Source organism: Trichechus manatus, unplaced genomic scaffold (assembly GCF_000243295.1).
Source record: "Trichechus manatus latirostris isolate Lorelei unplaced genomic scaffold, TriManLat1.0 scaffold00037, whole genome shotgun sequence".
Lineage (NCBI taxonomy): Eukaryota > Metazoa > Chordata > Mammalia > Sirenia > Trichechidae > Trichechus > Trichechus manatus.
In genome coordinates, this window is record NW_004443973.1 from 12,706,462 (window position 1) to 12,722,173 (window position 15,712).

General features: G+C 38.3%; 1 protein-coding gene across 1 annotated transcript in view; it reads right to left on the reverse strand.

Moving 5' to 3' along the window:
- Positions 1–6,141: 6,141 nt before the first annotated feature.
- Positions 6,142–15,712, reverse strand: part of LOC101345535 (cytochrome b reductase 1) — a 39,023-nt gene continuing 29,452 nt past the window's right edge. Inside the window, exons 3-4 of the mRNA XM_004375521.2 lie at positions 7,220–7,374; positions 6,142–6,637 (exon numbers count right to left, since the gene is read on the reverse strand). Coding sequence (XP_004375578.1) covers positions 6,337–6,637; positions 7,220–7,374 — 456 coding nt within the window. The 3' untranslated portion in view covers positions 6,142–6,336. The remainder of the gene's footprint in view (positions 6,638–7,219; positions 7,375–15,712) is intronic.

Genomic DNA, 15,712 nt, shown 5'->3' on the forward strand with positions numbered 1-15,712 from the left:
CTGCTGTCCTTTCAGTTAGCAGCCCAGTGCTTAACTGCTGTGCCATCAAGGCTCCTTTTCTATTGATTAAAGGAAACCAAAAAGGCCAGCCCACATTCAAGAGAAGAGGAAACAGACTTCACCTCTTGATATGAGGAGCAGTACGTGCATACAGGGACTTGATGGTGACCATCTTTGGAGGTCACCTACCACAGAGATTTGTTACTCAAATTTCAATTTAAAGCACAGATTTATTTAAGGTGTTTGTAATTTATAAGTGAATAGATGGTTGTTTGTTTTACAAAAATAATCATTGCTTTCTAGATCATAGAGCTTTTTTTTTTTTTAATTAGCAGCTTTCCAAGTGCACCAAAGTGTTGGTTTAGGGGTATAATGCAAAGCATTCTGAACTCAATTGGTTAGTACTCAATTAAGATCAACCTGAAATGAAAAAAGAAAACAACACACACACACACACACACACACAAACACATTGCCATCAAGTCGATTCTGACCCATAATGACCCTATAGGACAGAGTAGAACTGCCTCATAGGGTTTCCAAGGAGCGGCTGGTGGATTTGAACTGCTGATCTTTTGGTTAGCAGCTGTCATGGACTGACTTGTGTGCCCAAAAGAAATGTGTGTACCAACTTGGCTAGGTCATGATTCCCAGTATTGTATGATTGTGTAATCTGATGTGATTTCATTATGTGTTGTAAATTCAATCACTATGATCTAATAAGATGGATTAGTGGCAGTTATACTGGTGAGGTATACAAGATTGGGTAGTGTCTTAAGCCAATCTCTTTTGAGATATAAAAGACAGAAGTGAGCAGAGACACATGGGAACTTCACACCACCAAGAAAGCAGTGCCAGGAGCAGAGCATGTCCTTTGGCCCTGAGGTTCCTGCACAGAGAAGCTCCCAGACCAAGAGAAGATCTGTGACACAGACCTTCCTCCGGAGCTGACAAAGAAAGCGTTCCCTTGGAGCTGACGCCCTAAATTTGGACTTGTAGCCTACTGGGCTGTGAGAGAATAAACTTCTCTTTGTTAAGGCCATTCACTTATGGTATTTCTGTTATAGCAGCACTAGATGACTGAGACAGCAGCTGATCTCTTAACCACTGCATCACCAGGGCTCCTAAATGAAATACAGTACCCCTGAAATTAACAATATAAATCAGTGATGAAATATGATGTAACTTATAAAAATTCAATTCACACACAATATTACAGCTCTACTGTAGAATAGGGCAGAGAGTACTACAATGTCTTAACAGCTACATGACATAAAATATCATTAACATTTCCCAGGAGACAAAGAGTAGATTAAAAAAGTCTAAACAATCTGTCTTATTAAGAGTGGTATGAGTATTGCCACTACTCAGATGATAATGATCTTTCTTATTTGAAAAAAAAAACCCAATTCACTCATTATGAATTAGGTACTTTTCTCTAAAACAAGTTACTATCAACACAGAGTTGTGTAATAATCAGCGTTTTTCTTCCATGATTTTCCAACTTAACAGCATCTGCCCTAGCTGCCTACATCTATGGCACCCATCTACACTACATGTGGCTCCAATTCAGATTTCATATGGCAGGAACGTGACACAGTTTTGAAACATTCCTGTGATACTTTTATCAATGTAAAAGGTATGGTGTTCAGAGTACACTTTATAGAGATACCCGATAGCATTTTCAATAAAGGAACTTTAAAAAAAATCACCATTGAACAAACAAACAAAAAACATAAGAAAGAAAATTTCAAAACAGTGTCTATACCTAAAAAAAAACAAAAACAAAAAAACAGTGCCTATACCTTCTAACCTGGACAAATTGATAACAGACACAAAAAGCTTCCAAATAACTTTTATTACTATATAAAAACAAGTCAAGAAAAAAATAGATGCATATTTTTCCTACAAAATTATAAAATATTCAGGTTATTTAATATTTTTCCATAAATGTGCTGAGATAAAAAGACAAATTTAAGGATAAAAATCTTAATGAACAATCTGAAAAGGAAATTAAGAAAACAACTCCATTTTACAATAATATCTAAAAGAATAAAATATGTAGGAATAAATTTAACCAAGGAGATGAAAATTACAAAACATTGCCGAAAGAAATTAAAGAAGACCTAAATTAATGGAAACATCTCTTGCTCATGGATTTGAAGACTTAATGCCGTTAATATGGCAATACCCGCCAGAGCAATCCCTATCAAAATTCCAGTGGGCTTTTTTGCAGAAATGGAAAAACTGATCCACAAATTCATACGGAATTGCACGGGCCCTGGAAAAACTGAAGACAAAAATCTTTTCTTTTACACTTAAGGTTTTCAAGTACCTTGTTGGGAATAATGAACAATAGTTCTCTCATCTGTACTTCCCCATATGTAGCTATAACACAGAGCAGTTATAGTTTTCTGTTGGAGTTATCTAAAAAAGGACATACCAAGATAAAACTTCCGTTAGATCGCAATAAAACTAGCATAAAGATTTACTTCTTCCCTTGCGCTTTTAGATTTGGCTGTTGATGTGGTCCACCAGTACTGCCCTGGGATTTCCGACTGAGTAGGAAGAAAAGCCTAATTAACGAGACATACTTTCTATTTTGTCCTTTAGAAAACGGAATCCACTTGTCAGTATTCCTTAAAAAGTGCAATTGGCTTCTTTGTCATTTGATTGTAAGGTCTGAGATTCTGTTTCTGAACAGCATAGCTTAAATGAAACCACACAAGTAAAGGAAAGAAACTGCTTTGGAGAGAGGGTTCAGTTTGACATAAGGAGCACAGGAAGCTGTACACTTTCGATGACATTAATTCAAAAACTATATTCACTTGAGTTTCTCAATAAACTCTCTGAGAAAAAAGGCTTTAGTGTTGATTTAGATGAGTGTTAAAATAAAGCTTTCTTTTCTGAAATTAGATTATGGGGTAGGCCAAGCCAGACTATCTCTGCAGATGATATAAGCTATAATTATTCTGGGAGGTTTCAGTCACTGTTTTGGAATTGATACCTATGGTTTTTTTCTCTCCGATTCTTTTTGAGGGCTTTTTCTAAGATATTTTGGAGGGAGATGCTTTAGGTAAGAATTAACAGCTTTTGAAAGATAAACGTGCAATTATCATTAGAATAAAAAGCCCATTAAAAGAAGAGTCTCAAACATAAAGATTTTCTAGATATATTTTACTATGCATTGTTTTCATAGAGGCTGAGAAAGAAAAGAAGTTTCTATACTATCTGTAAGATTACCCTCACATTAGTCCCCGTGAGAGATAAAATCAAGGGCTGGGGTGACGGGTGCTCAAATACTTTGCAACGGAGCTATTCTACTGCCAATCCACAATTAACTTTTCACTGATAACCACTTTCTTGACCTTTATAAAATGGAATGGCAGCCTTGATTCGCAGGGTTCAGTCGCTGTTCCCCTGCAAAAAAAGCCTGGAATTTTTTTCACCTATATGTAATGAAACATCCATGTATCAGAATATATTTGTGTTTAGTTTATAGCATGCTCTTACCATCGAGGTGATTCCAACTCATGATGACCCCATGTGTGTCAGAGTAGAACTGTGCTCCATAGAGTTTTCAATGGCGGATTTTTCTGAAGTAGATCTCCAGGCCTTTCTTCTGAGGCACCTCTGGGTAGACTCAAACCTGCAACCTTTAGGTTAGCAGCCAAATGCATTAACTGTTTGTACCACCCAGGGACAGCTAGTTTGTAGCATGCTCTACCATACTGAATTTAATTGTGCCTACTATGTGCCAGGCATTGTTTGGCCCTGGGGATCCTTCTGATACTCTTACCAATTTTGGAAACTGAATTAATTAAAAAAGAAGAAAACAATGTTGTCATGAGGGAATCTTGATTGGCTACCTGTGAATGGTTACTGGGGATAAAAATAGTACGTACCTCATAGGGTTTTTCTGGTTCTCAATTCACTACTGAGAACCTGAAGCTCAAAATGTCCCCTAAAATTCCACCACTATCAGGAAAGGCCCTAGCCATCGCCCTAGGGTAGGCAGGCCTACTATCTCACCTAAAGCTGTTCAGCAGCTAAGATTCGAAAACAAAAATTGCAATTTGATTCATCCTGAAAACTACACGCGCTCATAGCCAAACCTTCTCTGCCACCAAGACACAATTTTAAGATCCCAGAGGCATCGAGGCAGGCCATGGCTGGTTGGTAGTGGCAGGGTGTCTGTGCCCTGTTTCCAGGTATTGTTGACCCCTTTTCCTTGGTTATTTGGGGGCATTTGTCTTGAAAAAGGGAGCCAGAAGGTAAAGAAGCACCACTTTAACAATGCCACTCTACTCTTGCAAGTGACATTTATTCAGAGGTGGGTCTAAGTAGGTGCAAATTAGTATAAAACAGAAAAAAACAGCATAGTGAAGTGGTTAGGATCATGGACTCAGGAGCCAGACTGCTGAGTTTTGAATCTCAGTTCTACCACTTACAAGCTAGGTGACCTTGGGGCGAATACTACTATTACCCCCATTTTAAAAGTGAGGGATCTGACCTCTCCAAATGGAGATAATAATAGTACCCACCTAATACTTGAAAAGTGCTTAGAATAGAATACATACAAGTGCTATGTAAGTATTTTAAAAATAAAAACAGAAACCTAGGGAAAAGTGCCCTTTGAAGTTTGTAAAGCAGTTTACGCTGCTTAAGCATTCAGACCTACTCTCCTTCTAGGCAGGTTTGGATTCTGAATCATAAAGTACACCAATCCCAAGGAAAAGCACTGGGACTGAGTTGAGTTTTGGACAATCTTCCGGGCCTGACCCAAGACGATTTCTTCAGTCACCCAGGCCTCAGTTGCTGCTCCAGAATACTGTAATATAAAGCCTGGTCTTATATCTGAGCCCAATCCAGCTGGAGTAGGGAAGAAGGAGAAGAGGTGGGGAGAAGAGAGCTATATTTCCAGTTATTTTCCTAATTTTTTTTTTCTGTATTTAGTGATGATATCTGTATAAACCCTGTCCCGGAGATTCATGATCTGACTCTAAAACTTCAGTACTAGTTCTACTAGTTCTGGAATCACTGGGTTCCCAGGAAATGACTAAATGATCAGAGCTCATTATGTTGCCAGTTTACCAAATTAACCAACCGACAGACACATATTGAGCATCTATTCTGGGTAAGGCACTCTGATTCTGTGTAAGGCACCGTGCTAAACGCTTTGGTTCTCAACAAGAAAAAGGTAACATAACCACAATTTATATACAGTCATCCTTCAGTATCCACGGGGAATTGGTTCCAGACCTCCGTGGATACCAAAATCCGTGGATGCTCAAGTCCCTTATATAAAATGGCATTTTTGTTGTTGTTAGGTGCCGTCGAGTCGGTTCCGACTCATAGCAACCCTGTGTACAACAGAATGAAACTCTGCCTAGTTCTGCGCCATCCTCACAATCGCTGCTATGTTTGAGCCCATCATTGCACCCACTATGTCAATCCATCTCACTGAGGGTCTTCCTCTTTTTCACTGACCCTCTATTTTACCAAGCATGATGTCCTTCTCCAGGGACTAGTCCCTCCTGATAACATGTCCAAAGTACATGAGACGAAGTCTTGCCATCCTTGCTTCCAATGAGCATTCTGGCTGTCCTTCTTCCAAGACAGATTTGTTTGTTCTTCTGGAAGTCCATGGTATATTCAATACTCTTGACCAACATCATAATTCAAAGGCATCAATTTTTCTTTGGTCTTCCTTAGTCACTGTCCAATTTTCACACGCATATGAGGCAATTGAAAACACCACGGCTTGGGTCAGGCACACCTGAGTCCTTAGAGTGATATCTTCGCTTTTTAACACTTTAAAGAGATCTCTTGCAGTAGATTTGCCCAATGCAGTGCGTTGTCTGATTTCTTGACTGCTGCTTCCACAGGCGTTGATTGTGGATCCAAGCAAAATTTGCATATTACCTATGCACATCCTCCCGTATACTTCAAATCATCTCTAGATTATTTATAATACCTAATAAAATGTAATTGTTATGTAAATAGTTATACAGTACTATACTGTTTAGGGAATAATGATAAGAAAAAAAAAGTCTGTCTTTTTTTCCCAAATATTTTTGATCTGTGGTTGGTTGAATCTGAAGATGTGGAACCCATGGATACGGATTGCCGACTGTATGCTATTATTTATATTGATCATGTCCTTTCCAATTCAGATAAGTTCACAGGTCCCAATCAATACATAGTCTTTCAAGAAATCCTACTTTATGATTAAAATAAATATTGACACTATGTAGTACAATCATCTTATGGCTAAATAGGAGAAGATAACCTGTAGGGCTAATTAGTACAAGTGAAGTTACACACGCCAACATTTTACATAGTGGATCTCTGTCCAGCATCATCAAGGGTGAAGTTTCTTTTCCTTGCTGCTACTTCATTGTTTAACTCTGAATCCGATTTGTCCACGTTGCCAGAGTTCATTGCTGTGGAGCTGTCCACTCCCTCTGTAGTGCCTTCGTTTGGCTGAAGTAAGATAGAATTTGGTTCTTGAGGACGTTTCCATTGTGGTCTGGTGACTATCCAAAAAATGAAGGCTCCGAACAGCAGAATCAGAAGGCCGAGAGTATTTGTGAAAACACCTTCTGGTGGCAATGAATTATATGCGGGATTTTTCCTGCAAAAAATAAGAGTGTGTGTTAAATTACAAGTAAGGTGTTACAACGACATTCAAAACAGTGTTGAATTAACTGTTTAAATTGCACATGGTAGAAATGCAATGTAAATTCCCTTAAAGATTGATATTAAGGAGAAATTTAAGTTATGCTGTAATCTACTCCATGGAATACTATGAAATTCTTTAAAAAATCATAATAATATGATGTTCATATAATATTTTAATAGAGCATCTGGAACACCTGTATCACTTAAGAATTGAAAAAAAAGATGAAAAAAATGTATGTACACTTTAATTACAATTAATATAAAAACATGCACATCAGAAAGACTGAAAGGGAATGTATGACTTTAGTACTTGCTTTTCAAAGCGTGGTAGAATCTGTTGGACTTTTTGGTCCTTCTTCCAATCTTTTAATAATAATATATTATATATAATATAATAACAAATTATTTATGAATCAATATTTTTATCTTAAAATTTAATATACTTTAAAATTATATTTATATTATGTTTTCCAATAAACAAGTACTTAACATACTATAGCTTAAGTATTACAATTAGGAAAACTATAGAACTTACAGGACAAAAAACAGTTTTTCTGTCAATCCCACAAGTGCTGTTGCAATCACTGTTCCAAATATGAGAAGTCCAGAATACACATGTATGGGCATGAGAATTGCACGGAGAGAAAGTGAAGCCAAAGGAAGCAGGAAAATGAAAACACCTAGGAAAAGCTAAATACAAAAAAAGTGCAAAAGGTTATCTTTTAATTTTAAACTATAACTTAATTTTAAAATTATTATTATAAAAGCAGTATGTACAAAATGAGAAAACCTTTCATAAAGAACCAAGGGCATAAAATGAAAAATAAGTTTCCCTAACCCACAGTTCCACTATCCAAAGGTAACACTTGTTATCACTTTCTCATGTATCCTTCTAGAAAATTTCTATCTCTATAATTGTAATAAGCATAACCAAAAACAAACAAAAAAACTCCACTGCCTTTGAGTCGATTCTGACTCATAGTGACCCTATAGGACAGAGTAGAACTGCCCCATGGGTTTCCAAGGCTGTAAATCCTTATGGGAGCAGACTGCTGTATCTTTTTCCCACGGAGCAGCTGATGGGTTTGAATCGCCAACCTTTTGGTTAGTAGGTGAGTGCTTTAACCATGGCACCACCAGGGCTCCTTGTTACTCAAGGAGCCATATATATACGTATACATATAAAATAAATGGCATCTAACTATATATATTCTTCTGCATCTTGCTATTTTCCCTTAACAGTGTATCTTGGAAATATTTTCATATCAACACGTTTATCTCGTTTATTCTTTTCGGTGGTTGTCTAATATTCTGTTTTAAGGATGGAGCACTATTTATTCAGTTCCGTATTTATAGATGTTTCTGTTTCCAGTTTTTTGTTATCACTAACAAGGTTACAGTGAACATTCTGATACTTACTTGCTTGTTTTCATCTATTTCCTAACTTTGCTAAGTAGGAAGGAGAAGTAAAAGAGTTTTTAATCACTAAAACCAAATATAAACAGACATAATTTACTCAGTTCAACCTAAAAAGTTATGTGAAAAGAAGCTGACAATTTTGTTTCATGAAAAACAAATAAGTTCTCCAGAAAAATTATCTCCATTTCCTTGGTAGTTAAATCCCTAGTGGGATACTTCTCTGCAGTAAAGATAGCAAGATTCGTATATAAACTGAAGTCATGTGTGTTACGCATTCACAGTTTTTGTTTCGTTGCCCACATTCCCTGCGGATTAAGTATTCTCAGTATTCTCTTCAAGAAAATAAAGATGATTTAATGGCTAATGAATTTTTGACTCTAAAAGGACATTTTTCCTCCACCTTTCTATTTGGTCCCTGGGTGGCACAGTTTGTGCTTGGCTACTGACCAAAAAGTTGGCAGTTCAAATCCATCCAGCAGCACCATAGAAGAAAGGCCTGGTGATCTGTTTCCATAAAAATTAACAAAACAAAACAAAACCCATTGCTATGGAGTCAGTTCTGATTCATGGCGACCCCTGTGTTATAGAATAAAATGGTTCTACAGGGTTTTCTTGGCTGTAATCTTCAGGGAAGCAGATTGCTGGACTTTCTTCTGTGGAGTGCTGGGTGGGTTCGAACAGTCAACCTTTGGGTTAGTAGCCAATCACAAACCACTTGCACCACCCAGAATCCTATGGAGTGCAGTTCTACTCTGACACATATGGGGTCGCCATGAGTCAGAATGGACTTGGCGGCAACGGTTCGTTTATTCTTTTTTAAATTTGGGATCTCCCACCCTTAAAAACAACTATTAAGTAAGAGAGAAGAATGGGGAGAAAAGCACTAACATCACTGTTCATCTGTTCCTGATTGAGAGCAAAGGATTAATGGGGGATACCAGAAGGATAGAGGCAGGAGGAGGAGTCCAAAGCCCTAATACACATTTAGAATCAGTTTAAAGGCAACAGTATTAAATGGAAAGAAATTAAAAATACCTGATAGGCTTGTTTGCATATTTTATTGTGTACTTAATACCACAAATGCTTGAAAACAAGAGAAATGGTTCAGAAGGTTCCCCATTGGTGGCTCAGAATGTTCCTAATTCTCCTTCAGTGAATTTAGTGAATTTGATATGAGTATTAAACGGAACGCTTCCTGATGTACATGTTGTACTGTCTATACAGAAACGTGTCTTGAGTGACTATCAGGAATTTAGCACAAATATATTTCTGTGGAGCACAAATATATTTCTGTGAATAAGCCACCATATCTTTCCTGTGACTCATTCATAGAAATATACATTTACCACATTCCTGTTCTCCTGCCTTTTTTCATTCCTAATCTTACTGTTGCCTCTCATTTCCTTCATGATTTACGGTGTGTGTCTCCTGTAATCCTGTGGGGTTCAATGATCTAAGCAGGTGGGACATGAGAAATTTGCTTACACAGTCCTCAGGCTATTCAACTCCCCTAAATCTTACTTTCACTATTAAAATTTTTCTACTATAAGAAAATTGCTTTTAAAAGGAAAGTAAAAAAGTTATCACAGAATGCTTAATTTTGACTAAAGATGCTCCAAATGAACTTCTGTAAACACTTTCAAGCTAGTCTCCCTATATTTACTCCTGTCCAGGCTCCAAACTATCTCCCACACTGGAGCCAGAATGATATTTTTTAAGTGAAAATCATATCATGTAACTCATTTGCTTAACATCTTCCAGTGGCTTTCCACTATTCCTAGACTACAGCCTAGATCCCTAAACATGCCTCATAAACCCACCGTCAATGAGGATGTGTACTGGCAAGGATGTGGCATATGGGAACTCATATACTGCTGGCGGGAATATAATTGGAGTCAGTACTCTGGAAAACAGTTTGGCAGTATCTTGTTAGTTGAACATGCAATTCCACTGTTAAGTATATGCCTAGAGAAACCCTTGTGTATGAGTACCAGATATATATGGTTGTTCAGTACAGCAATGTTTGTAGCAGAAAACAATTTAAAATAACCCAAATAGAGAATGAATAAATAAATTTGTGGTATAGTCATATAATGAAATACGAAAGTAAAAATGAATGAACTACAGGTAAAGGAATCAATATGGTTGAATGAATAGAGTGAAAAAAAAAGTCTCAATAGAATACATAGTACATATATAGTATGAGATCATTTTTTAAAAATTCAATTTAAAAAAGGCAAACCTAAACAATATATTGTTTGGGGATTCACAGTATGTGGTAAAATTATAAAGAAAAAGGGAATGAGAAAAAAAATTCAGGAGAATGGTTACCGCTAAGGGTTGGGGTAGGTATAGAGATGAGGGATCAAGGAAGGTACAGGGGAGTTCTATGCTTTCTAAATTAGGTTGGATGGTGGAATCATGGGAGTGCATTTTATTATGATTTGTAACTTCTACATACATATAATAGTGTTGTTATTTTTTTCAAAATGCCACAGAGCTAGATTTCACAAATGGAAAAGAATTCTAAGCTAGAAATGCTTTAAAATCCATAGATAGACATGAGGTAAGAAGACCTTCGGGCTCTTTTTGGGTGTATCGTTTTGTTGCTTGTCTCCTTCCTTCCCTCCTTCCTGTATTTGTTGAAACAACCCAGACACTGGCTTCATTTGGCAGGTAAATCCTGATTTTCCACACAGGGACTAAACCAAACCCCAACAGTGCTAAACTGAGAGGATCTAATCTTGAAAATCTCTCCCTCCTCTTCCTACTCTGTGCTAAGTTTGTTTCTTGAGTTGGACCAAGAGAGTGCAAACTGACCTCATAAACTTGGGTGAATGGGCTGCACAAAATTATACTTAGTGACTGAAGTGCACGGCCATTCCAGCTGGGAACACCCCTGTGGCTGGCATGCTGATAGCCAGCCTGCAGCAATTGTGCCCAGAGTGGCTACTTCCTGTCCTCCACCCAGAAGTGGCAGCCCCTGGAAGTGCCACTAAGAGAGAATTTTTACTTAAAGTGAAACTGCTTCCCCTTTTACTTTTAACCTATGAAATCTGAGAGAAAACACCTCTGTCAAAGCATATTTTTGTGGCTCATGTATTTTTGCAACAAAGAATATGGAGGCAGGAATTTTTGTCAGTCATAACGAAGGAGCTCAGCTCCTACCAAAAGTGGAGAAAGAAAGCTTAGAAATGGTTTCTTTCCATTGGTAAAGGAGTTGTTCTTTAATTTCTCCCTTGTTTCTCCTGGAGGATCTGTTCTGTCACTTCTAGGGAGAAGCAACACAAATAACTTAAAATAGCTTTCATACAACAAAGGAATAAAGCTGAAATGTAGTTATTTTTCCTAGAATAGGAAATACAAACATATACACACACATAAAAACACACATTTATATGCATATGTAATTTATAGGTATGATTTATATATATATTTATATATAATATATGATTTATATATAATATATTTATATATAACATATGTGATTTATATATATTTAAAACAAAAGACCTGTTGTTGACAAGTCAATTCTGACTCATAGCGACCCTATAGGACAGCCTAGAACTGCCCCATAGGGTTTCCAAGGAGCGTCTGGTGGATTCAAACTGCCAACCTTTTGGTTAGCAGCTGTAGCTCCTAACCACTATGCCAGCAGCTGCCCTGTGGGGCAGTTCTACTCTGTCCTATAGGGTCGCTATGAGTCAGAACCAACTTGACGACAATGGGTAAAACAAAAGAGCTACATGTTAAAGCAAATCAAACAAGACATATTTTAAAAATTAAAAATTCCCCAACCAATCCAACTCCCAGAATGCTAGCAGTTTAGTATATTCTCCCATACCTTTCTCTACCTATATATTTTTTTACTTTATTTCCTTTTTTCTCCATAAACTACATTTTACTATATACATTACTCGCCAGTGTCTTTTAAACTGAAGTACATATCATATATTTCACTCCTGGTCAGAAGCTATAGCTACATTCTTTTTAATAAGGTTATGAACCTTATGATAGAGAAATAATGCTGGGTTATCTGAGATGGCCCAATCTAATCCCATGAGTTCTTAAAAGCAAAGGACTTTCTCTGGCTGAAGGCAGAAGAGATGTGGCAGGAGAAGTCAGAGAGATTGTAAGCATGAAATAGATTCCATGCACCATTGCTGGCTCTGAGATGGAGAGGGGCCACTCACAAGGACCAAGAGGCCTATAGGGGTTAATGTCAACCCCAGCTAACATCCAGCAAGGAAACAGGGACCTCACTCCGACAGCCTGAAGGAACTAGATTCTGCCAACAACCTAAATGTGCTTGCTTAGAAGCTGATTCTTCCCCGGAGCTTCCTGACAAGAGCCCAGGCTGGCTGACACCTTGATTTCAGCCTTGTGAGACCCTGAACAGAGAAATCAGCCGAGCCAACCCACACTTCGGACCTCCAGCAACTGTAAGGTAATAAATTTGTGTTATTTTAAGCCACTAAGTTTTTGGTAACTTGTTTTAGCAATAGTAGAAAAACAATAAAATACTTCACGGATTTTTTAAAAGGTATTTATTAATTCATTTTTCCTGGTGTATTTTGCTCTTCTCCTTGTAGTTTCTAAAGTGAATACTTAGTTTGTATATTTTAAGTTTTTCTTTACAAAAATAAATAAAAGCATTTAAATCTGTATTTCTCTGAGAACCATTTTAGCTAAGACGCATAGATTTTAGAATAAGTATTCTCTTTTTTATTAATTCTTAGGCATTTCTTAAATTTACACATTAAGATATATAGCAGAGTATATATTGGCTTTTAGAGAATCCAGATTAAAGGGTATATCTGGTATAGAAAATCTTTCTTTAAACTTTAAAAGCATTTATTATTATTATAGAGGAAATATATGTGTGTTACAGAAATGTTAGAAGATACAGAAAATAAAAGGAAAATAATCTACTAGAATCTGGCCACCTAGAGATAATCACTGTTAACATTCTGGTGTATATCTTTCCAGATGTTCTGAGAATGGCTTGGCATACACCTAATTCAGCAAAGGCATTTTAATCCATTTTAACTACTATGCTCAGAACCACGGAAACACTCTCACAGGTAAGCTGTGTATGAGTTTGAGTGGTTTCCCTTCTCTTCCTCAGAGATATGGCTGTCCACTAAGGATGCTCAAACATGGGCTGAGGGATCACGGGGGAGTCGTGGAAGCAGTGGATTATAGGGAGGGTTCAGGGCTTGGATAGACCTCGGTCCGCTCTGCTATTAGCTGTGTAGCTGGAAGAGTTATTTACCTCTCTGTGCATCTTCACCATCAGTAAAGCACTCCATGGGGTGCTGTAAAGGATTAACTGAATTATGTAGAATGCTTGACACAGTACACAGGCTATAGTAATCTACATTCTGATGCAGTGCAGAGGAAATGAGGCAAAGCCAGGGTAACTGACCACTGAAAACAGAATAGGGACCTCAGGAAAGTCCTAAGGAGAAGCCAGTAAATCAAGTGAGTCTCTGAAAACAGCTGGCAGCACCTCAATGGTCCCTGTCCCCATCCGTCCTACTCTCTCAGGGCAGAGTCCACCAGCTGGAAGTCGAGGAGGAAGCTACCTCCCAGATGTGAGGCTGTAGCTGAAAACTCTGAGGGAAAATTAACCTTGAGAAGAGGAGGGTATTATGGGTGCCTGAGACCTGAGCTAGGCTCAGCTGTCCATTTTGAGGTATTTTCCTTAGTGATCGAAAAGATCATGTTTGATACGAGTTTTTCTTGGTGCTTCCCTTCTGTCTGGCATTTTTCTATTCCCCTGACCTCACCCCCAGGCCTGGTAATGCATGCTTAAATAATTAATAAAGTCCATAGAGATATTAAGTTTTATTTAATTAAAATTCAGAAAACCATTTAAGAAAGAAATAATAGAATAACTACATGTCCCACTACAATTTAATTCCTTAAGAAAAAGAAAAATGACAAATAAATGTCTGGTAAGAGAGCCATTTTTTTTTTAAGGGGTGTGATGGTTACTTTTATGTGTCAACTTGGCTAGACTATGGTGTCCAGCTGTTTGGTCAAGCAGTAGTTTAGATGTTGCCATGCACAAGCAGTTAAGTGCTCAACTACCAACCGAAAAGTTGGTGGTTTGAATCCACCCAGAGGCGCCTCGGGAGAAAGGCCTGATGATCTGCTTCCAAAAGGTCACAGCATTGAAAACCTTGGAGTGCAGTTCTGCATGAGTCAGAATCAATGGCAACTGGTTTTGGGTTTTTTGATGAAGGTATTTACATGTGATTACACTTAAATCACTTGACCTTCAGTAAAGCAGATCACCTTCTATAACATGGGTAGGCCTCATTCATGCAGTTGAAGCCCTTAAGGGCAAACACTGAGGTTTCTGAGGGGGAGATTCTGGCTCAGGACAGTAACATAGCTATCCTGCCTAGGGTTCCAGCCTGCCGCCTGCCCTATGGGTTTTGAACTCAAGGCTGCTGGACTTTCCAGCCTGTTGCCTGACCTATGGATTTTGGACTTGCCAGCCCCCACAATCTCATTAGCCAATTCTTTAAAATCTCTCTCTCTATATATATATATGTATGTGTATATCACTGGTTCTGTTTTTCTGGAGAACCCTTACAAATACAAGCGGTCATACATTTTAGGATACGTCTTGGGGTTTTGTGGATTCACTCTAGTTTTCTTACTCCTTCTATATTCACAAAAAAGTAAAGTTCACAATAATGTCCCAATCAAATAGTTGGATATATATACTGTGCTAAGTAAGGAAAGGCAGTGAATCAATATATTTTATAAAGATTTTTGACAAAATGGTTAACACCAAAAAGAATTTTTAAATTAACCTTTACTTTAGTGACCCTGAATAGCCAAATCCCTATGTGACTCCTTTAACTTAGGTTTAAACAGATTGCTTTCAAGAGTATGTGTTTTGAAAAAGTGAAGAAGCAGACTTCTTGCAACATGGCGCTCTAGGGAGAAGCACCACACCGTCCCTCCACAGCGAAGATCTGAAAAACTAAGCCAAACAGAGAAAACAGCAATCCTGAAACCCTAAACATCAAATGAAGAGATAAAGAACTCAGCCAAACACCAAATGGAATAAGAAACTGACAGAGAACAGAGAGTGAGAAAACATACACGCAGAGGTCCCCTGTCAGCTAACACAGCACAGATCTGCCATCTTGGACTCCTATCAGAGACCAGCAAATAGGGGGTACGAGAAAGCAGCCTCACGGAGCTTTCAGCAGGAGACAGAACAACCAGTAACTGGCGATACATGCTTTCCCACCCCCCACCCTTCCTCACCCCCACTCGGCCTCCTCTGCTTCCCGTGGCCACGGTCTCTTGGCCAGGAAGCACTGGCTGCTTGGATTCCACCCACTCGCACTGGCCAACTCCCTGAGAGCCAGTTGTTGGCTGCTGGTGTTGCTTTTTTCTGCTTCTTGTGATTTCTTCCTTACCTCTCACCACCTCCCCCTCCTTTCGCTCAAATACCTGGCTCCGTGTGCCATCTTTGCTTCTTCCTGAGGGGCTGTGGAGCTCCGCTCAAGTGTGGAACTGCTTCCCAGTCTGCACTGCCACACTGGTGGGATCCCAGGGCTTTGTTTTGTTTGCTTGTTTT